This window comes from Phodopus roborovskii, unplaced genomic scaffold, assembly GCF_943737965.1.
Source record: "Phodopus roborovskii unplaced genomic scaffold, PHOROB, whole genome shotgun sequence".
NCBI lineage: Eukaryota > Metazoa > Chordata > Mammalia > Rodentia > Cricetidae > Phodopus > Phodopus roborovskii.
The window spans coordinates 137,859-162,304 of NW_026126148.1; the positions used below are offsets into that span (position 1 = coordinate 137,859).

General features: G+C 39.6%; 1 protein-coding gene across 1 annotated transcript; it reads right to left on the reverse strand.

The window, feature by feature from the left end:
• Positions 1 to 18,426: 18,426 nt before the first annotated feature.
• On the reverse strand, positions 18,427 to 22,578 carry Pbdc1 (polysaccharide biosynthesis domain containing 1). Its single transcript, XM_051179549.1, has 6 exons — positions 22,505 to 22,578; positions 22,310 to 22,375; positions 21,126 to 21,185; positions 20,460 to 20,600; positions 19,179 to 19,290; positions 18,427 to 18,874 (listed from the first exon to the last, which is right to left on the reverse strand). The coding sequence occupies exons 1-6, from the start codon at positions 22,532 to 22,534 to the stop codon at positions 18,693 to 18,695; spliced, it is 591 nt and encodes a 196-aa protein (XP_051035506.1). The 5' UTR covers positions 22,535 to 22,578; the 3' UTR covers positions 18,427 to 18,692.
• Between the last annotated feature and the right edge of the window lie 1,868 nt (positions 22,579 to 24,446).

A 24,446-nucleotide genomic window follows, 5' to 3' on the forward strand; every position in this document is an offset into this window, starting at 1 on the left:
TTAAATAAATTGAAATTAAAAACATTACTTGTTGCCTCAGGATGGGGTTGAGAGAGAAATGGGGAATGATTGATTCTAATAAGCATAGGAATTATTGAGAATTTTACCAACACTCTATTGAACATTATATTAGTAGATATTTCATCTAATAAATGAAGGGAGAGGCCGGGTGTTGGTGGCGCATGCCTTTAATTCCAGCATTTGGGAGGCAGAGGCAGGTGGATTTCTATTGAGTTTGAGTCTTGCCTGGTTTACAGAGTGAGTTCCCGGACAGGCTGCAGAACACTACAGAGAAACCCTGTCTCAAAAAAATCAATCAATAAATAAGTAAATAAATGGAGAAATAATGTAAGAATAAATGATAAAAGAACAATTGTACTATTGCTTGAGAATAAATGACTGGAGGAAGTTATACATTCACAGAAGCCAAGGGAAGGAGACTTTTTGGGCAGAATAGTAGAGCAGAGAAAGCTAGAGAGAGTACTCCAAATACAAGGGGGACTGAGACAGAGTTGGCCAAGAATTCGTGGCAATCCACCTGCATAAACCTCTCAGATGCTCATATTTCAGGTATGAACTCCACACATTCTCAATAGGCTTCAATTATTCAGCTTAGCACTGATTAATGCATGCATGCAGTGGATTTTAGGGCGGGGGGACCCAATACAGGCCCAGAAAAAAAAAATCAACCACTCAGAATAAGAGATTTTGTTGGAAACTGTTAAGAAATCTAGAGAGATATTTTTTTCCTCAGCAGTAGAAACAAAATTCTAAAATAATTGTTACTCTACCTTCATCTTAGGAAGCTTAAAAGTAAAACCCAAAGAGATCAAACTGTTTTTAAATAAGCTAACTTAATATGAAAGTAAACCTCAATATTACTTAAAGGAATAAAATCTTCAAACACCATATAAGTCCCTAGATGAAAATGAGTCCTTGCCCAAGTAGGAAGTAAATGTCAGAGCAGCATTATCAAGTGCCTGAACTTTGAATGTGCTCACATTGATCTCCTAAGTAAAGGTCGGCAGGCATACGGGAACAGTGTTTAGTCACCACCTCTGTCCAAACACTTGGTGAACAATAACTTATGTTGACACAGTGGCAACTCCAAGGAAACCAGACTAGAAATTTGAGAACAACTCAAAAGATAATGACAGAAACAATTAAAAAAAAAAAAAAACCCACAAGAATAAAAAAACTGTGCAAAGGGAAAAGTAGTCAGGTACTGCTAGAGACACTACAAAATGCATTATCAAGTAACTAAATAACCAAATGAGTGGTGGAGCAAAGAGCAACAAAAATAGTTTCTGGGTGAAGAAGCAATAATGCATAATTCTTGTCATATATATTATTGAAAAGCAGGAGTTTCTGAATTTAAAATATGGCAAATAGCTGATCGTGGTGGCGCATGCCTTTAATCCCAGCACTTCTGAGGCAGAGGCAGGCAGATCTCTGAATTTGAGGCTACAAAGGGAAACCCTGTCTTGAAAAACAAACAAACAAATGAAAAAGAATGGCAAATAAAGGCAGGAGGTGGTACTTGCTTCAGGAGGCACTGTCTGGATCCAAAGTAAAAGGTAAACCATGTTACCATTCTAAAATTTAAAGTATCTGTGCGCATACACAGATGCTCTAACCAAAACAGATAAACACAGGAGTTAAACACTACATTGATATTTTATATTTTAACCTGTTTTTTATTTTATTATTTTTATTTGCCTGGTTGTATAGTTGGTTTTAGTCAAGCCTGTTAGCACAAGCCTATCAAGTCCAGCTGCTTGGAAATTTAAGGCCTGACTGTGTGCACAAAACAAGCCATGGCTACCTAGTGAGACCCTGTCTCATAACAAGAAATAAAAGGAAGCTGGGAATTCAGCCCAATGTGGAGCAGTTCCCTAGTAATATCAGGGGAACTAGAAACCCAGCTCAGGGTTCTTTTTTTTCCCCTATGCTTGAAAAAAGTTTTACTGAAGAAAAGATTTAACTGTTAAACCTGCATGCAAATTCCGTTCACAATGGCAGTTTGTAGAAACCTACTAGCTTCACAGATCCCCGAACTCCACACCAATGAGGCAGCTTTGGAAGGTACTGCCACTAATTTCAGCCACTCCCAGAAACAAGCTTGGCCTCCTCAGAAACCAGGAGGGATGCAAACATGTTTAAATAAGTTATCTGCTTTGGCGAGACTACTCGCTTCTGAGAAGATACAGGGAGGTAACAAGTCCCAGGTACGGCACGTGGCACGGCACCAGTTTTACAGGGCAATTGTGGAAGCTTCCAAATTGGTGGTTGTTCATTTTTTTATACTCACAAAAAAGAGAAGTAGCTGGAAGTGGAAGGGCATGCTGAAGGGCAGGACATCTGCTGCAGTCCTACCCAGCATCCTTCACCTTGACTAAAGGCCAATGTGGGGTCCTTAGTCGCTAATTAAACAGAAGCTCTAGGACAATTTTATTAGAGTTAAAAGGAAAATACTCCAGGCCACCTAAGTTGTCAATCTCAGCAACTGCCTAGAGGAGGAGAACGGAGGATAAGTAGAGCTGGTGTTGAAAATTATTTCTTTGCCAAAGAAAACTCAGATAAATTGTTGTATTTGAAGGGGGAAAAATAAACATTGGGGTTTTTTCTTTTCTTTTTTGTTTGTTTTTTTTAAAGACAGGGTTTCTCTGTAGCTTTGGAGCCTGTCCTGGAACTCGCTCTGTAGACAAGGCTGGCCTCAAACTCCCAAGTACTGAGATTACTTGTGTGCACCACTACCCCAGCAATGGAAAGGACTTGGCCACAGTACAATGTTTTGGCTATTTTATTTATCTTCACTTGATCTTACCCCAAAGGCCTAGAGTGACTGAACATCAAATCTTAAACAGCTAGCAGAGACAAATACAATCCTGATTGGCTAGCAACCTAGAAAAAAAAATGTTAGCATTCTCAATGATCTTCACTTTCATCTTACCAGTAAATTTAAATCCACTTATCTGTCAAAGATTTACCCAAGTCTTGTTAAATAAGGGTTATTATCAGCTTTAATTTACATGATTACTCACTATAAACCAATTTGGTACCATGGAAATAGTATAAAAACATATATATATATATATATTCACTTTTATAGACGATAGACAAAAGCCTCAAAGATTATATGATTTCATTTAAATTCCTCACTTGCCAGTTTGGAGCTTTTCTCCCATGAAAAAATTAGCCTATGGATCTAATTACTTCCTCTGCTCCTCTAAGCATCCTTTAATTCTAAATCTTTACTACATGGTATGGCAATTAGGAGAAACAATGTAAAAATTTTTACATTTCAAAGATAAACTTATTATAAACATCATTGAAAGGCTATCTTAGTTACTGTTCTATTGCTGTGAAAAAACACCATGACCAAGGCAATTTACAAAGAAAGCCTTTAACTGGGCTTACAGTTCAGAAGGTTAGAGTCTGTGATGGTGGAGCAAAGGCATGGTGGCAGAAACAGCTGAGAAGCCCACATCTTGATCAGCAAGTAGAAGGCAGTAGGAGCTACTGACAATGGCACTAGTCTGCCTCAAAGGCTGCCCCCAGTGTCACACCTCTTCCAACAAGGCCACACCTTCCCAAATCCTTCCCAAACAGTTCCACCAACTAGGGACCAAGTATTCAAATATGTGAGTCTATTGGGATATTCTCATTTAAACCACTAGTGAGGGCTTGAGTCTATTGGGATATTCTCATTTAAACCACTAGTGAGGGCTTTATATAAGAGCAAACAGGTAAAAGGTAAAGTTTATTGTATATACTTAAGTAATATTGTTGTTTAAGAACTAATAGGACTGGGCAGATGGCTCAGTGGTCAAGTCCATACTTGTGGTTAAATAAGTGTGGTCCCATAGGCCCATATATTTGAATACTTGTTCCTCAGTTGCTGAAATTATGTAGGCTTTTTCACTATATAGCAGAGATATCCTCACATTGCTGTACCTTGCCTACCTCATGCTTCCATCTATATATACTGAAAAGTGTCTTCATTTATAATGATTGTATTTCTGTGACTGTAAAAATTCATGAAACAGATACCACACAGGAACATATTTGGAGTAACCTAAACCTGTGTTTCTGGGTCAGGGTCAGTCAGGACTGGATCCAGAATGAACTATTTCATATTCCCTCAGAGGTTAGGAGCTTTTGTATAATCACTATACTATTTATCTTTCCCTTCAGATCCCCTAATATTTACTTTATATTTAGGTGCTCCAATGATGAGTTCATATATGCCTGTAACTGTTATATACTTTTTGCCATTGTTTTTGAGCTAGGATCTGTACTACTTTTCCTCTTGCTATGTTAAACTACCATGAGAAAACCACCTTAGTCTCATTAAGGAGGGAATTTTAAAATATACTGGGAAGGAAGGGTGGTCAAGAAAAACTTTATTAAGCTTTAAAAAAACAACAGCAGGGCAGGCAGATGTCTGAAGGAGGGAAGAACAGAAAGGAAAAGCCCTGTTTTTACATTTTAGGGTTCAAAAAATCCAGCAAGTCCAGCAATGGAGGACAAGCACCAAAGAACCCAGTGGGAGAGCTTTAGGAAAAGAGTGGGAAAGCCCAGGGTCCCTGGAAAGAATGCCTAGACATTGACCAGGAAAGAAGCAAGCAAAAGGAAAATTTGTACTTTTCTGAGGGGATGATAATTTATTTTTGCCTCCTCTAGATCAAAGTTCCAACTTACAGAAGGGTTGGAGGAGAAAACCTCCACAGGTGGATTCAGCTGTGAGACCCTTTGAGTGTTGCTGAGTGGCAGGTCACAACTCGGGTTTTGCAGGTTCTTGTGACATCTACCTGGTTCCAGAATGCAGGGTTTCCAAGGGACAGTCTGTCCTGCTAGCCTTATGGCTGGAACTGGAGCTAAAAATGACACATTTTAATAAGTCCTTCTACACACAAACATCCTTTTTAAGCCAAGCTAAAATTAACTTCTATTAGATATAGCTGTTCACAACATGGGGAATAAAGGCAAGAGGCAAAACTGGACTGTCACATGCATCAGCAGTCTGAGGAGTTTCCAGTATGGACCTTAATTCAGGTCAAAGTGGGTTTGTGGCTTTGTTGTAGGAAAGAATTTCAGAACTGGATGGGCAGTGGTGGCGCATGCCTTTAGTCCCAGCACTCAGGAGGCAGAGGTGCTGAAGGGTTTCTGTTCAGTATGAAGCAGAGTTGGGATTTAATAAAGATAGCCTATTAGTAATATAAGCTTTATCATGAGATTTAAGGGAGAAAGAAGAGGCAAGGAGTGGAGGAGTGAAATTCAGGTCCACATTAAAAATTGTGTTCTATAGGGAGAGTGATGCCTTCCAGGGGGTGAAGGGGATGGGAGGGTGGTTGGGGGCATGAGAGGGAGGGAGGGTGGGAGGAAAAGGGAACTGAGATCAATATGTAAAATAAGAAAAAAAAATTTAAAAAAAATTTAAAAATATGTTCTAGAACTAGGATACAAGGAGAAACATAAGAGATTCATACAAGGTCCCTAACAGAAAGGAAAGGAACAAGATCTCCTGAGCATACTGGGAGTGGGGGGTGTAGTGAGTGAAGAGGGAGCTATGAGTAAGAGAAGGGGAGGAGAGGAAAGTGTGTAGGACTAGGAAGATTGAGTCAGGGGAAGAGGAAAAGGAGAGAGGGGGAGAGAGAGAGAGAGAGAGAGAGAGAGAGAGAGAGAGAGAGAGAGAGAGAGAGAGAGAGAGAGAGAGACCATAAAAGAGGGAGCCATTATAGGTTTGAAGAGAAAACTGACTCTAGAGAAATGTCCAGAGACCTACAAGGATGACCCAAACTAACAATCTGAGCAACAGTGGAAAGGCTACCTTAAATGCCCTTCCCTGATAATGAGATTGATGACTAACTTACCCACCATCACAGAACCCTCATCTAGTAGCTGATGGAAACAGAAACAGAAACACACAGCTAAACACTGAGCCAAACTGGAATCCACATACAGAGAGGGAGGAGTGATAAGAAAATGGGGACAAGACCAGGCTACAGAAACCCAGAGACAGCTGACCTGAATCAGGTGGAGCTAATGGACCCCCAGACTGATAGCTGGGAATCCAGCATTGGACTGACTCACACCCCCTGGGCCTCAGTTAGAAGGCCTGGGCAGTCTAAGGAACCTCTGACAGTGGAACCAGGATGTATCCCTGGTGCACAAAAGGACTTTGGGAGCACATTCCCCATGGAGGGATAGAGGCAGGAGAGGAGGGAGGGCCTAGTCCCTATTCCAAATGACTTGACAGATTTTGTTGATTCCTCCTGGAAGGTATAACCCTCCCTGTGGAGTGGGGGGGGGATGGGACAATGGTGGTGGGGGGCATAGGAGGGAGGTAAAGAGAGAGGTTGGGAGGGAAGAAGGGAGAGAGAACTGGGAATGATATGTAAAATAAGCAAAATAAATAAATAAATTGTATTCTAGAGGGGAGAGGAAGGCATGAGGGAACAGGAAAATTGAGTCAGGGAAAGAACAGAAGAGCAAGAAAAAGAGATACCATAATAGAGGGAGCCATTATAGGTTTAAAGAGAAATCTGGCACTAGGGAAATGTCCAGAGATCTACAAGGATGACCACAACTAACAATCCCTTCCCTAATAATGAGATTGATGACTACCTTATATGCCATCCTAGAGCCTTCATCCAATAGCTGATGGAAGCAGAAACAGATACCCACAGCTAAACACCAAGCCAAATTCCTGGAATACAGTTGCAGAGAAGGAGTGATGAGCAAAGGTGTCAAGACCAGGCTGGAGAAACCAACAGAAGCAGCTGACCTGAACAAGGGGGAGCTCATGTATCCTATCCCAGTCTGATAGCTGGGAAATCAGCATAGGACTGACCCCAGATCCCCTGAATGTGGGTGTCAGTTAGGAGGCCTGGGCAATCTATGGGACCTCTGGTAATGGATCAGTATTTGTCTCTAGTATACTAATGGACTTTGGGAGCCCATTCCATATAGAGGGATACTCTCTCAACCTAGACACATAGGAAAGGGCCTAGGCCCTGCTCCAAATGATATGACAGACTTTGAATCCTCCCCATGGAAGGCCTCACCCTACCTGGGGAGCAGAAATGAGATGAAACGAGGGGGCAGGGGAGGAGAGGAGGGAGAGGGAACTAAGATTGACATGTAAAACAAGCTTGTTGCAAATTTAGATAAAATGTCATCAAAACATTTTCGTTCTAATTGAAAATTAAGTCTTTGTCATAACTGGCCAGTTCAGGATGCTCTAAACTAAGATTTTAAACTCTTTTCGATAGGTTGAGTGGGGGGAAGGTACTCATGGAGATCTTGTAGCTTGAGAATGCCATCATTGTGCATTTCTAAAGTTTTGCATGCAGATATCTAACACAGCAAATTGAAAGAGGGACGTTTATAGATATACTGATGATCTCTATTGGACTTTATGGTGTGTATGTGTGTCTAATGATCATGAACAAGTTAAGTAACATAGGGATTGAGACTGTATTAATCTCTATGTCTGACATGTATGTTGAGAGCAGTAGTGTGATAATCTTGTACGTTCAGCCACTATTTGATCTAAAAATTTAGAAATACAAGTCTTGGTGTTGCATACATGAAATAATAAGATACCGCCAGTGGAGATGACGCCACCCTCCTTCCTGAAACAACTAACAAAAAAAAAAAAAAAAAAAAAATGTCAGTAAAAAAGCAGGCATTGTCTATGATTACGTTTCAGGAGATACAAGACCTTGCTAGTAAAGGAGGAATATCAATATTGGTTTCCTACCTGAAATGAGACTCAATTTCCCTGTAAATTTGAAGCAAATCTCATTTTAGCAACCTCCCTCCTTAACAGCCAGGCAGTCTGCAGGACAGAAAAAAAAAGTTAAACTAGACTGAACCCTGAACAAGAGAGAGAGAGAGTCAAAGAGACAGACAGGCAGACAGAGATCCAAAGACCCACACCTCTCCTATCTCCAGAAAACTAAGGATCAGTGCATCCCATTTGTGCTTTATATCTGAGGAAACAAAGCCTAAGGAAAAATGGAAAAGAGTCAGAAGGAACACAGGAGCTCTCAAGTCATAAAATGCTCCCGTTTCCCAACCAAAGTTGAAATTATATATTACATACCTGTGAGTTGTGTAAAACACTCAGAAGGCTACTGACTACTGTAATGCAAAATTACACATAAACCATAGGCAGGCATGCATGCATGCACACAAGCACATGTTTCACGCAGAATTTTGACTTTCACAAATCAGCAAGAATTAGGCCAATTTAAAAAAATTACCGTCATTATTTTCATGTGGTAGTTTGTAGCACTAATGTAATTGGTCTCAAGTAAAACCCAGAGTCAAATATTAGGTGAAAGCTGAAGATCAGAGAAGCAGAGGAGCCAGCCACTAGAGTTCTTACCTCTATGAAATCTCAGTCTGAAAGGGGGTGAGCTCCTGTCTCCTCCTGTCTCTGCCCAGCCATAGCACTTCCTGTTTCCGCCTCTCTAGGGCTGGGATTAAAGGCATGTACATCCCAAGTACTGGGATCAAAGGCACGAGTGTTGGAATAAAAGGTGTGTGGCACCACTGCCTGACCTCTATGGTTAACTAGTGGCTAGCTCTGCCCTCTGATCTTCAGGCAAGCTTTATTTGTTAGAGTACAAAGTATCACCACAGTGCTTTTAATGAGAATGGTCCCCATAGGCTCATATATTGGTTCCCAATTGGTAGGGTAGTTTTGGAAAGGATTAAGAGATGTGGCGTTTTTGGAAAGTGTGTCATTGGAGGAGGGCTTTGAGGTTTCAAAAGTAGGAGCTATTCCCAATTAGCTCTCAGTTCCTACCTCATGGTTGTCTCAACATGTAAGCTCTCAGCTACTCAACCAGTATCATGCCTGCCTGCCTGCCTTTCTGTCTGCCTGCTTGACTGCAGCCATGTTACCAGCCATGATGTTCAGGAACTCACCTTCTGAAACTGTAAGCCCCCATTAAACACTTTCATCTATAAGTTGCCATGGCCAGGGTGTCTCTTCACAGACACTTATTTGATAAATAACAATTATTATGTGTATCCATGGAGTATGGTACAGTATCTTCATACACGCATACAACGTGGCATGGTTATTTGAACATTAAGTAATATATCCATCAGCTTGCTTATCTGACCAAAATATTTGAAAAGACACCTTTTAAAAAAATAGAAGATATACAAGATGACTCAGAGGGTAAGTGCATTCTTATAAGAAGCTGAGTTTGGGGCTCCAAACCCACATAAAATCAGACCCAATAGAGTGTATCTGTAATCCCAGCATTGCTAGGCAATCCATGACAGCTCATGGGACAGATATCCTGATATATGCAGTGACAAACAAGATACCCTGTCTTAAACCAGGTGGACAGTTTAGACTGACACTTGTGCCTATGCATGTATATACACATGCATGCAGGTACAAACAAATCTGGAAGTCAAAAGTCAGTCAAATGTCTCTACCATTAACTCTCTTACTGAACCTGGAACTCACCCACTTAGCCAGCAGGCTCTGGGTATCTGTCTGACTCTACTATCCCAATATGAGGGTTGCAGGCATTCACCAGCAAGCCTAGCTTTTTATATGAGTGCTAGAGAACTGAACTCATATCTTCATGCTTCAGCTTTAGGTACTTTAGTAACTGAGCTATCTTCCTAGTTCTCTTATTTTAAAAGAACATATCTAACAATTATTCAAAGTAAGATACCATATCCATTTAGCAACAGTTTATCAGAATTCAGTTTGTTCAACATTCTCACTAACATCCAGTATTGTTAGTTAATTTTAACTTTAATCATTCTAATGATTGCATTGTGATATCCTCATTTATATATCTGTCTAATTTGAAAGGCTACAGAAAGGGGCTGAAGACATAGCTCAGTGGTTAAGAGTGCTCGCAGCTTTGTCAGAGGACCTGGGTTTCATTCCCAGCACCCACAGAGCAGCTAACAGCAGTCTGTAACTCCAGTTCTAGGGAATACAACACCCTCTTCTGGCCCCCTTTTTGGTCAGTAAATGTCAAGTATGCCATAGCCATGTTGTACATTAGACAAAACTACTTCTTCTCATAACTAAACATTTGTGCCTTTTGAACAACATCTCCTAATTTTCCCTACCATGAAGTTTTAGCAACTACTATTGATTTCTCAGTTTAATCTTTTTAGATTACACATACAAAGTGATACCACACAATAATTTTTGTTCTTTGCCTGGTCTATTTCAGTTAACATAGTGCCCTCCAGTGGAACTGAGTTCATTTCCCTGCATCAACATCAGGTAGCTCATAACATTTAACTCCAACTTCAGATCTGACATTCTCTTCTGGCCTTCATGAGCATGACATATAACTGCATACACCCACACAAAGACACACACAGACAGACACACACAGACAAATAAAAAATAAAACCCATCTTTACAATTAAATGAATAGGGCCAGGTGTTATGGCCTTTCCCAGAATTCAGGAGGCAGACATAACAGCAGGCAAAGCTCTTAAGAGTGAGGCCAGCCTGGTAGTTCTAAGCCAGTCAGGGCTATATCTATCTATCTATCTATCTATCTATCTATCTATCTATCTATCTATCTATCTATATACATACACACACACACACACACACACAGTGAGATCCTGTCTCAAACAAACAAGCAAGTAAATACATGTGAGTAAAGACAAAGATTTCATTTTCTTTGTATGTATGCAGAAATGGTATTGCTGAACTCTATGATTCTATGTTTTTCTCAATAGCTCTAACAACTTACTAAATCAGCAATAACCCTTTACAACAATCTTAACACTTGTCCCTATCCACATACAAGTGTAGTTCTCCCTCCTCAAGGAAACTTCTTGCAACAGGTTTGCAACTGTTTTCTTCCATTCTAGAGGTTACATTTTAATTTTGTTGTTTCCTTTTTTATGAAGGTTTTAGCTTGAAGTCTCACTTGTTTAGTTTTGTATTTGTTGCTAAGCTTTTATAGTCAACAAACTGTTACTAAGACAACATCAGAGATTTTCCCTTATATTTTCTTTAAAGTTTTGTGATTTTGAGATTTACATTTAGTCTTTCAGCTATTTATAATTTTCATAAGTGACATGTCAGGTCTCGTTCCCTCCCTTCCTGTTTTTTTCCCTTCTTCTCCCTCCCTTTCTGTGAATACCCAGATTCCCAATACCATTCACTAAAGAATCTTTTTTACCTTTGTATGTATTTGTGTCTTTGAACATTTCTCAAGAAATTAGCTGATTATGAAGGTGTAAGGTTATTGCTAGGTATTATGCTCCGTTGTCCTTGAGTCTGTTTTAATGCATGTATCAAAATGATAAAAACCCTTGTGAAAATACTGATCGAAATGAAAAGCAAATGGATGTCAATTATACAAAACAATGATTTTTTTTTTGGTTTGTTTTTTTGAGACAGTGTTTCTCTGTGTAGCTTTAGAGTCTGTCCTGGAACTCAACTCAATCTGTAGACCAGGCTGGACTTGAACTCACAGAGATCTGCCTGCCTCTGCCTCTGCCTCCTGCGTGTTGGGATTAAAAGCATGTGTCACCATCACCCAGACAAAATAATGAATTTTATTATGACATTTTCATGCATGCATATCAAATTGTTCATATTCATCCTCTCATTTTCTTTTGTCCCCATTGCTTTTCTTATCCCCAATGGTCTTTTAAAAACAAACATAAAACTCAATTTTTCACATAAGAGAAACCAAGTAATAGTTTGTCTTGAGTCTTACTTATTTCACTTAATGATCTCAAGTTCCGTCTGCAGAATTTCATTCTTCACATAACTTTATTGTGTATTGTGGTTATATATTATTTATGATTATTAAAGCTTACCTGATTCAGAAAGCAAAGTCAGTCTCAAGTCATAGAAGCCAGGCACACACCTTTAATCCCAGGACTCAGGATTAAGAGGCAGATTGATCTCTATTAGTTCAAGGCCATACTGACTACACGAAACTGATCCAGTCCTAAAGAGAAACAGCTCACACAAAGATGTTCTCAGCACTAGGGAATCACACGCCTTTAATCCCAGCATTAGAGAGGAATATAAGAAAGGAACAGGATTTCAGAGCTAGCCACATTGGAAAGCTCAGTCTCAGGATTCTCTCCAGCTACACTGAGGAGAGACAGCAATCTGAACTTGGTGGAAAGCTTGTGGATCAGGCCTTTCAGTCTGAGGTAGAGGTAAGAGCTAGTGACCAGCTGCTTTGCTTTTCTGATCTTCAGCTTGAACCCCAACATCAGACTTTGGGTTTTTCATGTTACAGTGTATATGCTACATTTTCTTTATTCAACATCTGTTGATGGAGATCAAGTGCGGTTTTGTATCATAGCTGTTATAAACAGTGATGTAACAAATATGGTTGTGTAAGTCTCGAACCTATATGATGAATGTGATTCCTTAGGGTATATACCCAGGAACAGTATAGAGGATCACATATTATTTCTATCTCCACATTTTGAGGATCCTCCACACTGCTTTTCATACTCGCTGGACTAACAAAAGAAAAGTAAGTAAATAAATAAAAATAAGATAAAACATCCCTTGCAGGATTATATTGATTCTGAATGAGACAATAAGTACAAGAATTCTGTGTTAGTAGTGACTCAATAAATATGGGCATTTTTCTAGTTATTGGTAATTACTAAAATCATTTCCATTACATAAAAGGCTGTTGCACGCCTTTAATCCCAGCACTCGAGAGGTAAAGACAGGCCAATCTGGTCTACAGTGTGAGTTTTATAACAGCCAGGGCTACACGAAGTCCTGTCTTGAGGGAAAAAAAATCAAATTTGAATAATCTGGTCTTATATTTTTCTTTTAGTCATTAAAGACAAGAGACAAGGCCAATGGCACATGCATATTCTTGCTGCCTAGGTAAGAATAGTCTTTTTAATTAAAATCTAAGAAAAGAAAGTCTAATAACAGCTTGGAAAAGAGCTTTGTTTTCCAAGGGCAAGAAGAATCAAGTTGTCTGTAACATGAAAATATGATGGGATAAACCAGGTGTGGCAGCATGTACCTGTGATCCTAGTACTTGGGAGACAGATGTAAGGATTATAGGTTCAAGGCCAGCTTGGACTACAGAGTGAATTCTATGTCAGCATAAACCACATACTAACATACTAAGATCTTGTCTCTAGAGTCAATTTCTGAGCCAGGCATGGTGACACATAGCTATAATCCTAGCCCTTGGAAGACCGAGGAAGGTGAATCAACATGGGTTCAAAGCATTTTGGAAATGGATTACAAGGTGACTGGTTCAGAGTCAAAATCAGAAGATTCATTTCTAGATTCTTCTTTTAGTCACTACCAACATTTTTGCTAAATAGAAAACCCATAATCTGAACATTACTTTTATAACAGAAGAGAATTATATCTCCACCTATGGTGCTTATGTTGCTACATATCTGTAAAGTAAACTAGAAAACCTAGCCTCAATGAACCCCTTTTAAAATTTATATTTTATGAGTTACAATAGCAAGATGGTTGAATGGGACTTTCCAATATTTTTACCCTCCCCAAAACATGACACTCAACTACTACTTACACATCAAAGTACCTTTACAAGAGTTCAGCAATCGAGGTGACAGTTTGCAGCAACTGGTTGAAGTGTGGAAAGAAAAAAAGACATATTAAAGAAGGAAGTGTGGATGCAGTTCACATATGTCACCTTGTATGTAGCCCAAGCAGAACAGCAGGAGGTGGAGAGTGAATGAAACATACATGGGCTGCAGGGCACAGCACCAGACCCATAACAATGAAATTCAGTCAGGCAGGCCCATAGACCCTGCATGCTCATGTTTCAGACCCACCCCAGGTTCTAGACCAGGCCCAGCCTCCAGACCTACACTACTGAAAAACAAAACTCCATAGTCTTAGACTGTAGGCCAATCCCAGTGTTAGGTTAGCACCATATCCCCTGAAATTCAGGTTCATTGCAACACCAGGCTAGCCTTGCAGCCCCAGATTCTAAACTAGCCCAGGCCAGTCTGATGGAGATCCAGATTCCAGGCTGGTTGCCACACATGCCAGCTCTTGCTTTCCCAGGACCCACACTAGTACCCACAGCTCCATTTTTCAGAGGTCTCAGGGTCCAGGCTCATTTCAGCAAAGCCAACAATGAGGCCAGCCCCAATTGTTCTTGGTGTCCAGTTTATTTCCATGAACTCAGGTTCTAGGTCTGCCTTGAGAACACAGACTATAGTCCCATCTCAAACAGGCTGGCTTCAGTGACTAGAAAAACCATGCCATAGGTACAGGCTCAAGCCAGTTCGATGGACCTAGCCCTCAGGCTCACCTACCCTCTATAGCTAAAGTGTTAGGCTGGCCTTTATAGAAAAGACCCTAAATTGTTTCTTAAGGACCTATACTTCAGGCCCCACACTGCCTAGAGTGGCCTCCACAGACCCAGGCTCCAGCCACGAGTGCTTCAGACTTGCCATCACAGCCTCAAATTCCAGGCCTGTCAACCGGAGACAACTCAGGCAGGGGAATCAACACAACTAATGAACCCCTGGCCTGCTTAAATTACCACCATGCTGCAGAGATTCTAAATTATATTCATCATATCACATTGTGACAAAGAAAACTATTTACAACTGAAGTTATTGTAAGTTACTAAGTGAGTGTTGGGGGGGAGGGGGGTTCAATTGCTCAAATGTTTGCCACAGAAACAATTAAGACCTAAGTTCAATCCCCAGCATCCAGGTAAAAAGAAAAGGCTGAGACAGGAAAATCTCTAGGACATGCTAGCTAGCCAATCTAGCTGAGGCTGCAAGGTCCAGGTTCAGTGAGAGACCATGTCTCAAAAAATAAGATGGAAAGCAATGTACATACACACACGGCCATTACTGTTGCAGTATGGTGGTGGCATACACCTCTAATCCCAGCACTGTGACTTTGAGGCCATCCTGGTCTACAAAGCAAGTTCCAGGACAGCCAGGATTAAGTATATGTATGAAAACATGCTAATTTCAAGCATGTTAGCATATTTCCATTAATGAGTACAGGGCTTCCTTTATAGTGTAGGTTCTAAATGATTCCAGGTCATTTTGAATGCAGTTTATATTTCTAATCTTCTGGTAAAGGACATCCCTATGTTTAACCTATAGTTTCAAAATAAACAATGGCAGTACCGTGAAAGCCTCTATTTTGCAAGTGGGCCCTAGTATGTATGCTTCCTTCAGTCACTTTCTACCTACCATCTGTCCTCCTGCAAGTACAAATAATTACCATGTTTTTTCTTCCTCCAAGAGATACCGAAATAAATAACTAGAGTACTGCCCTATTTTGAATAACTCAAGTTTCTATGTCAAGCCTGGCTCAAATTCAGAGCTCAAACTTTCTAGGATCTAAGTTCAATGCTACCACCTTTTAAGAATCAGCTTACCTCCCCAGTTTCCAGTAATATGACCCCCAACTTCCTTCTGAGCTCTTTCTAGCAGCACCCTTAAAGTCTATACCCTGGCCTGAGCCTGGTAATGCACACCTTTAATCCCAGCACTCAAGGGGCAGAGGCAGGAGGAAATCTGTGAGTTTGAAGCCAGTGTGGTCTACAAAGCAAATTCCAGGACTACAGAGAGATATCCTGTCTCAAAGAAAAAAACAAACAAATAAACAAACCACATAAATACATACAAAAGAGCCCAAACAACAAAAAGTCCACATTTCTATTAACAGTCTGTTCAAAACAGTTTAGGATTTTTTTCTACCATGTCCTTCAAAATTCTTCAACTTCTACTCACTGTCTGATTGCAAACCCAACTTCCAACTTTTAGGTATACTCTGTAACCAACTACCATGTTTCCATGTTTTCATTCAGGTGTGAGACAACATCCTTTTTTTTTTTTTTTTTTTTTTTTTTGTCTAGGAGTTAGGAGTCCAGGAACAGCTTAACTAAATTCTCTGTTCTGGGGTCCAAATCACTCTGCCAATCTCACCGGAGTATCACGGTTCTCTTCCACCTCACCAGTAGGCAGAATTAAGTTCCTTAGAACTAATTAGAATCCCCATTTTCCTGAGGGCTGCCAGGCAGAGAAAAATGTCACCTTCAGTCTTCCCCATGATCCCTTCCTCTCAAAACATGGCTGTTTGTTTCTACAACAGAATACCTCCCGCTTTTGCTTGTCTCTTTTAAAGGACTCACCTATTAAGAAGGGCCTACAAGATAATGCTTCCTTTGACTAACTTACAACTAAATCATCCACAATTTAGGAATGAAATCCTTTTATATTCACAGGTTTTGTCCACATTAAACAGCGGGGGATTACATAGGAACACTCATGTCAAGGGGAGAATACTGTAATCATTTTAAGATTCATTTATAGCATCGACCATTCTGCCTACTCTTTGCCCTCTAATCTGGGAGGCTGCCTTAAACTGCTGCCCTCTTACAGCCCATCTGCCTTCACTATATTTATTCATAATTTCCATTTTTTATCACCTGCCTCTAGGGATATACCTCTTGCTTCAAGGCACTCTGATTTTCATGTTTCTTATCCCATATAAAATTCAACTGTCATTAAGCTAGTTGTTCAACCAGTGGTCAACTTTTTTATTATTTTTTCCTCACACAATATATCCTGATTATGCTTTCTTCTTTTACTCCTCCCCACCTCCCCTCCCATGTGGATCCACGTCCTTTCTGTCTCTCATTAAGAGATAATAATAAAAATAAAATATAATGATAAAACAAAAACTAACAAACACATTGGAATTGGACAAAACAAATAGAAGGAAAAGAGCCCAAAAGAAGGTACAAGAAACAGATTCACTTGTTAGCACACGCGCAGGAATCCCATAAAAACACTAATCCAGAAACCATAATATATACACAAAGGAACTGGTGCAGACCTGTGCATGCTGCCCCAAGCTCTGTGACAGAACTGCAATTGTATGTGCTCAGTAATTTTTCTTCCTCAACTTCTAAGACAGTACATATGGACAAGCAATTGTAAACAACTAGAATGAGAAAAAATTACACAATATAGTTTTTCTTAACAGCCTGGCTAATATGAAATACATGAAATTCTCCCATTCTTTCAAAACTATACATTTTTATAAAAGGAAATTTTAATAAATGTTTGAAATAAGTCTTAAGGATTTGCCAAAGAGAACTTAGAAAGAAACTACCCTTTTCCTTTGTATACAAGTGCTACTGCTAGTTGCATGATTTTCCTTTCCTTTTTTTTTTATGTACAGCCAATATATCAATTAGAATAAACTTTTACTTTTCTCTTGTGTTTACTAAGGGGAAAAGGTCTTTTATCCTCTTTTTTATATTCTAAGAAGTCCTTTCCTTTCTTCCTCCCTCCCTCCCTCTCTTCCTCCCTCCCTCCTTTTTTTGGTTTTTCAAGACAGGATCTCATTGCATAGCCCTGGTTGTCTTCCAGGCTGGCCTCAAATTTGGAGATCAACCTACCTCTGCTTCCTGAGTGCTAGGATTAAAGGCATGCACTACCACCACCACTGAGCGACAGATCCTTTCTCATACAAGAATGTTGTTGTTCATCTTGAGAGAGCACCGTCTGTATGTACAAGCGTCCTGGTTTCCTTGCATTTTCAGTGATCAAGTTCAGGATGTCTGGGGGCGCAGGAACCTTCTTCATATACCTATGTGGATGACTGAAGCCTTCACTCCAAACAGCTTCACTTGAGAATGAAACACCTCCCTCCCATATCAAATCAACAAATGTTTGTTATATGTCAAATATAAATATGTGCCCCTGCCCACAACCTCATAAATGTAAAGCCACTGTATCAGACTTACATTAGATTATAAATACTATACTAGCATTTATTATTATTGGCTAAATTTCAAATAACAACCAAGCTATCAGAGAATGAACAAGGCAGGATTCTGAGTATGAAACTAGCCTGACCTACATAGGTAGTACCAGGCCAGAATGGTCTATAAGGTGAAGCTGTCTCAGAAAACAAACAACAAAGACCGACAAAAATTCTCTAAAAGGAGGTAAAGGCTCTTGCTCTTCTGTGATAAACTGGGTGGCACTCTCTAACTTGATAGTTGAGGGTGCTGTTCCCTGAGTAGTTAGCAAAGGAAATCAGAGAGCTATATAGTTACCACAAAGGCAAAAGCCAATTCTTTTTTAAACAATTTATTTTTGAGACAGAGTCTCACTCTATAACTCAGGCCTCAAAGTCATGCAATTCTCTTACCTTAGCCTTCCAGGTGTTGGGACTTACAGGAACGAGCCACTGGGCTTGGCTAAGGTGAACTTGTAATGTCGAAAGCAGGTAAAAGCTAACACATTAAGAGAATGTCATTACTGAGAACAGTAAGAAGAATTAACGTACAGTTTTATATGAGATATGGTAATGAGATTATATACCTGAATTTTTTGAAGTGTCAAATAAAGGTAAATACTTTCCACAATCAATCATAAATCATACAAACAAAAAGAAATTTATTTACAAAATGTCTTACTGCAATGACAGTTACAGACAAGAAACAGGGTATCAAGCAACAATTAACTAAGAGACTCCGTTAATTTATGTTTAAGCTATTATGCCCAAAGCAGCTTCTCTTACTAGCTATAGAAAGATGTCCTCTGAGTCCTCCACTTGCACAACAGCAATCATTTAACCTGATACTTGTGGGTTCAGCTGGGTCACATGGTTCTTGGCTTTCTTTTTCTCCTGTCTGGTTAGCTTTTTACTTTTCTCTGTTGATTCCTTCCTCTTTTTCTCCTCCACTATCAGCTCCTTTCTTAGCTTCCTCTTCTTTATTGTCAGCTTCTTTCTCTCCTTCTTTGTCCTGAACACTGACGGAAACTGCTTTGTTATAGCCTTCCCGGTTCCGAGCAATTTCAATTGCAAAAAATTGAATCCTGGGTGCTGAAAGGCAAATAGAGTCAATTGTTCTGGTCTTAGGTAATCATGTACACTGACTAGAAACCCACAGACAAACCTTAATTCACAGGAAAGCCATCCAAATATGTAAGCTAGAAATCTTGAATTCTAATTTATTAATGAAACTATGTACCTATCTGACAGTTATTTAAGGAAATGAACATGACCTTAAAAGATAGAAAAAATAAGATGCTCTCCAAGGAAACTATACTTGCTAGTGATTCATCAGTGAACCCAGACTCCTTTTCAGACCCTCTTACAGAAACAATGCCAGAGGCAAGAAACTCACCAAAGATGGTGTTTTCCTCAGTGTAGCCCTGGGAACAATCCAGTCGCAACAAAGTACCATAGTTGTAATCTTCTACGATTCCTTCAAATTTTAAGCAGAATGGCCTCCACTTCTATAAAGGCAAAAACATGACACCTTAGCTGATGAATCCAAGAGTCTAATGTACCCAAACAGGAAAGAGGTTTGAGCTTCCCCCAGTGAGAATAAAAGCCAACATGAAAGAGACTGGTATTGAGGTGACTGTCAGCTTTATGGAGAAAATTGTACATTTTGGTGCTATATGTTATGTTTTTAGGCTGGTGTCTCCCTACACAACATTTTGATTAGGAAAAACAAAACAAAACAAAAAACAAAAAAACAAAAAAAGCAAAAGCAACCAACTCAATCATTTTACTGCCAAACTAAACTGTGATTTCTAGCCAGGCAATAGTGGTGCATGCCTTTAATTCCAGCACTCAGGAGGTAGAGGCAGGTGGATCTCTTTGAATTCAAGGCCAGCCTGGTCTACAGAGTGAGTTCCAGGACAGGTTCCAAAGCTACATAGGGAAACCCTGTCTCAAAAAGCAAACAAACAAACAACATTAAAATGTGAATTCTATAATGATCACTGTTTTGTTTTCAGTTATCAGCCAGCTCAAGGCAAAATGGTTATTAATCCTTACCAAAGTATCAAGGAGACAAAGAGGGCAGGGCAGGGATGTACCTTTATGTTATACATGTCCACCCAGTAAGGGGCAAGTTCTCAAAGATCAGGGACAGCCTACTAGGACTTCAAAGTTTAAATTCTTCACTAGCCAAGAGCCCACTTTTAAGGAAATTGTTTTTCCTATTATAGTATCAGTGTTCTGTGTCAGTAAGAGATGATCACAAAAGCAAGAAACACCATTTTTATGCTATACAGGACCTATGATCAATGCAACAAAAGTCCAGAGAATCGAAATATCTACCTACATTCTCTGTACTCTATTAACTATTCCATTACCCACTCTACATTCTCTGTACTCTATTAACTATTCCATTACCCACTCTCTCCAGCTAAATTTCCTCCTCTCCACTTAAATAAATAGGTAAATGGGGGTAGCTGAAGTGCCCAAGGAAAGAGAAAAAGTCTTTAATAAACACAAAAAGCGTCTAAGAAAATAATTTATTTCATAATTGACTTAACTTATATAAGATCCATGTTCCTTATTGTAAGTCCCTTGAACAAATTTGAAGCTTACATAAAAAGTTTCAATCAAAAACATTGGCCAGATGTTAGATAACATTTCAGAGGATACTTACCTCTTTAGCTGCTTCTGATTTGAGTTCTTCTGGGTCCAATACATCTACCCTGAGCTTCTTGAAATTTTCACGGAACTCAGAGTAGATTTGGTCATCTACTTTGGTGAGTTTCAGGAACTGTGGGTCAACTGATGAAATCAGCTGCCAGACAATAAAACAAACGTAAAGATGCTAGTCACTCATTACAGGCCCCCCCCCCCCCACAGAAATACCACAGCATCAGGAAACCAAATGGTTTCAGGACAGAAGATTACTTTAGGCAGGTCTTGGGAAGTCATTAAAATGGTTTTAAGAGCCATAATAAGTCTCTCTGTCTCTCTTTTTCTTTCCTATTCCTTTTACCAATTTGGCAATTGAATGAACCCTTCAGCTCTAGTATTGCCTGGCTCTTGTTCTATGGATTGTTCATTCATTCAACAGACATTTAAGTGTCTGCTATGTATGGTCCAATTATCTTTCCTCCAGGTAGCAAACAACAAGGGGCAGACAAGCAGAACTTATCATCATCAAATTCACTTCTACTCTTGTTTCCTGGAGGTAAGATTTCTTTGGTAGTTAAAGCAATCTGCAAAGCTTAGTAGTTTAAGTTGCTGAGAACTATGATTAGCATAGCATCATACTCTAAAACTACATGTTGACTTCTATGTAATGAGGAAAACAACTCACTTTGTAATAGACTTCGGCATGCTGCATTGCTCTAATGGCCCAAGCCATCTCAATATCAGGCTGCAAAGAAGGAAGAACATAAGCTAAGAAATCTCTCAGTCCTGTAATGGGTAAGAAATTAAAGGCACCTTGCTAATTCTCAAGAGGCCTACCTACAGAAAATAATGTTGCTGTCAAGGGATAAAAGCTGAACTAAAAGATCTGGCAATATGAACCTTTTGTCCTTATAAAGACCAACAGAAGCTCTCAACACGGAATAACAAAAACAATGAACCACTGAACATCTTTTCCCAGCAGCTAGTGAAAGTGTGGAAAATCAGGACTGACTTAATAAACTCTTAGTTACATTAATATACCCACCTATACACTTCAGAGTTGTTTGGAGGACAAAAATACATGTGAAATTACTTTTCACTTTCATGAGTATAGCATGTTATACCCATCATTTGTGTTTATCAGATTGCCATTTGTTCCACTCTGTAAAACCCCAGAACAAATGATGCAGCTAGATTATAAGTCTGATCAAGTACCCAGTAGCCTGTTGTCTCTTCCTGAAGCCAGAAAAACCCATCTGCATATGCACCTCCCCCACCCGAATAGGAAGGCGGTTTCCTACTTTTGAATCTATATCTTCTGTCCACTTAGACTTTAAGGGGCCAGTTCAAGTTATACTTCTACAGCTTCCATACTTGCCTGAGCCACTCATCTAGTACACATTGCATTCTTATTTGGGAGGTATTACAATTCCTTCTGTCTTTTTCCTTAACTCTCAACAAACAGCATGTATAAGGGTCCAAATGAAGCACACCACAAACAAGTGCAACTTCGCTGCACAATGGGATCATTCAGGGCCCTTTAAAAACTACTAAGGTTTTGCTCCTTTTCCCCAAGACATTCTGACTTGATCGTATATGGGCTGTAATCTGGACATGCGGGTGTTTAGACGCCTCCCAGGTGTTTCTAAATCATTGAAAATTTAGGGGGATCATTTTCACAGGCATTGGGGTCCTACATAAACTTGTGAACTACGATTAGATTGATGTGAAATAAGGAGCAATTTTTGGTTGACGTGGGGAGCTCTGAAGAAGACAATGGGAAAGGGACAGACATATAATTTAGTACCAGAGCATTCAGACATTCTTGGATAGCTGGATGGGCGGGAAGTGTATGTGAGTCATACTCACGTCGTTGCCATACGACTCGGCTGGGAGAGAAAGAGCATGGGCCACAGACACTACTTCCCCAGAAACCTGAGAAGGAAAAAAAAAAAAAAAAAAAAAAAAAAAAAAACAGGACTGGGTGAACGATCCCAACTCCCTGGGATGCTCACTACCCATTCTCCGCTTGGGTATTTACCGAGCCCTAGAGCAACATCTTACCAGTTCGTCGCTTTCGCTGGTGGTATCCATATTGCAGCCGGGTTAAGTGGGGGGAAAAAATTCACCTTTCCGGAAGTGGCTTGTTGCGCGTGCTGCTTAAGAGTGGATTGAGACTAGTAGAACGGAAACGAAGATCGTTTTCTCTGTCTGAGCCTGCGTGCGCCCTCCCTTACCAGAGGAAGCCGCGGCTCCGCCTCATCCGGGCCATGCAAGCGCCTAGGTGGCTTGTTGTTACTTGTCACTTTTATCCGAGGTTGACTAATTTTTATTCAATTAGTCAACGCGGAAACTGTGTTGTCTGAACTTTTTTTTTAAATAAACTTTTTAAGTGATGCTGTTTTTAACTCCACAGTGTCCTATGTTTCCAGCATAAAGTCCAATTCATACTCTATTCCAGCGTGCATGCGAGCACGCACACACAGGCATGCACGCATGCACCGTAAACCACTAACAAGCAATTGGAATTCGGTATGAAGAAAAATTTGCTACCTGCTTTGGAAAAACTACCTAGAGTGAGGTAACACGGAGGTGATCATCATCCTATACTATGGGAGCATACCTGAGTTGTGTCATGATGGGCGCTCTGCCAAGCAGGTTGGAAAGAATTGAAGCAGAGGGAATAGCATGGGCAAAGGTATTAGTGAAAAAAAAATCAACGTAAGACCTTGCAAAGAACAATCTAGCTGGAGCAGAGTGCAGTCGGGACCTTTGTGCGGTGAGTTTTAAAGAGATTTTAAAAAAAATTACCGTGTTTTTTGTTTGTTTATCTGTTTTGTTTTTGTCTTTGGTTTGTTTGTTTTTGAGACTTCAGTCTCATTTCCACAGAGGCTGTACCAGTTTGGAATCTTAGCAATAGTGAACAAGAGTTCCCATTCCCACATCCTCACCAGCATTTGTTGTCAGTTGTTTTCTTCATCTTAGCCATTCTGATTTCATAACATGGAATCTCAAAGTTGTTTGAGTTGGCATTTCCCTAATTGCTAAAAATGATGAACACTTTTAAAGATAATTCTTAGCCATTTTTCCTCTCTTCTTTTGAGAATTCTCTATTCAGATCCATAGCTGTCCTCCCACAAGGCCCTTTTTAACTGGATCATTGGTTTTTGTGATTCTTGTTTTGTTTCATATAATCTGTTTATTTTGTCAAATGAATAGCTGCAAAGACTCTTTCACACTCTGTGGGCTTCCTCTTCACTAGCTTATTGTTCTCTTTGCTGTACAGAAGTATTTTAGTTTTATGAGGTCTTATTTGTTTGCCTTAATTTCTAACTGAATGAAGTCCTGGTCAAAAAGTCTCTTCTGACAACTATATCTTGTAGGGTGCCACCTATGTTTTCTAGCAGTTTCAGCATTTCATATTTTACATTGAGCTCTATTTCAAGTTGATTCAGAGTACCCATATGGGTCTAATTTCAGTCTTCTCATAGCACCACTTATTGAAAATGCTGCCTCTTGTCCACCATGTATTTTTGGCCTCTTTGTCAAATATCAGATGGCTGTAAAATTAAATGCACTAATGTTTGGGACTTCTATTTTGTTATATTGATTTGCTAGTTTGTTTTTGTTCCATTACTGTGCTGGTATATTATTGTTGTTACTGTAGGACTGAAATCTTACTATATTATGTAGCTGTACCATTCTTTGGTGTATGTTCAAGGGACTCACTGTCCTGTTTTATAGCTATTTACTCAGCCACATTTATCGTAATCTTCATAATAGCTAGGACATAGAAATAATCTAAATGTCCTTTAGCTGATGAAAGAATAATAAAAATGTGGTATACAATGGTATTCTATGTCATCTGTAAAGAAAAAATGGTATCAATTTGCAAGTAAATGGATGAAAGTAGAAAATATTATACTAAGTGAGGTAATCCATACCCAGAAAGAAAGATGCTGTGTATTCACCCTGATTTCTGTATCCTAGTTATAAATCTTCCTGA

What these genes read in the sequence shown, in the direction of transcription:
- Pbdc1 (XM_051179549.1), bottom strand. Translation starts at nt 22,534, where the DNA reads ATGGATACCACCAGCGAAAGCGACGAACTG. An exon ending in CCGAGTCGTATGGCAACGAC is followed by an intron (nt 21,186 to 22,309) that starts GTGAGTATGACT and finishes CCTTCTTTGCAG; the next exon opens with CCTGATATTGAGATGGCTTG. An exon ending in TGAGGAAAACACCATCTTTG is followed by an intron (nt 18,875 to 19,178) that starts GTGAGTTTCTTG and finishes TTTGCCTTTCAG; the next exon opens with CACCCAGGATTCAATTTTTT.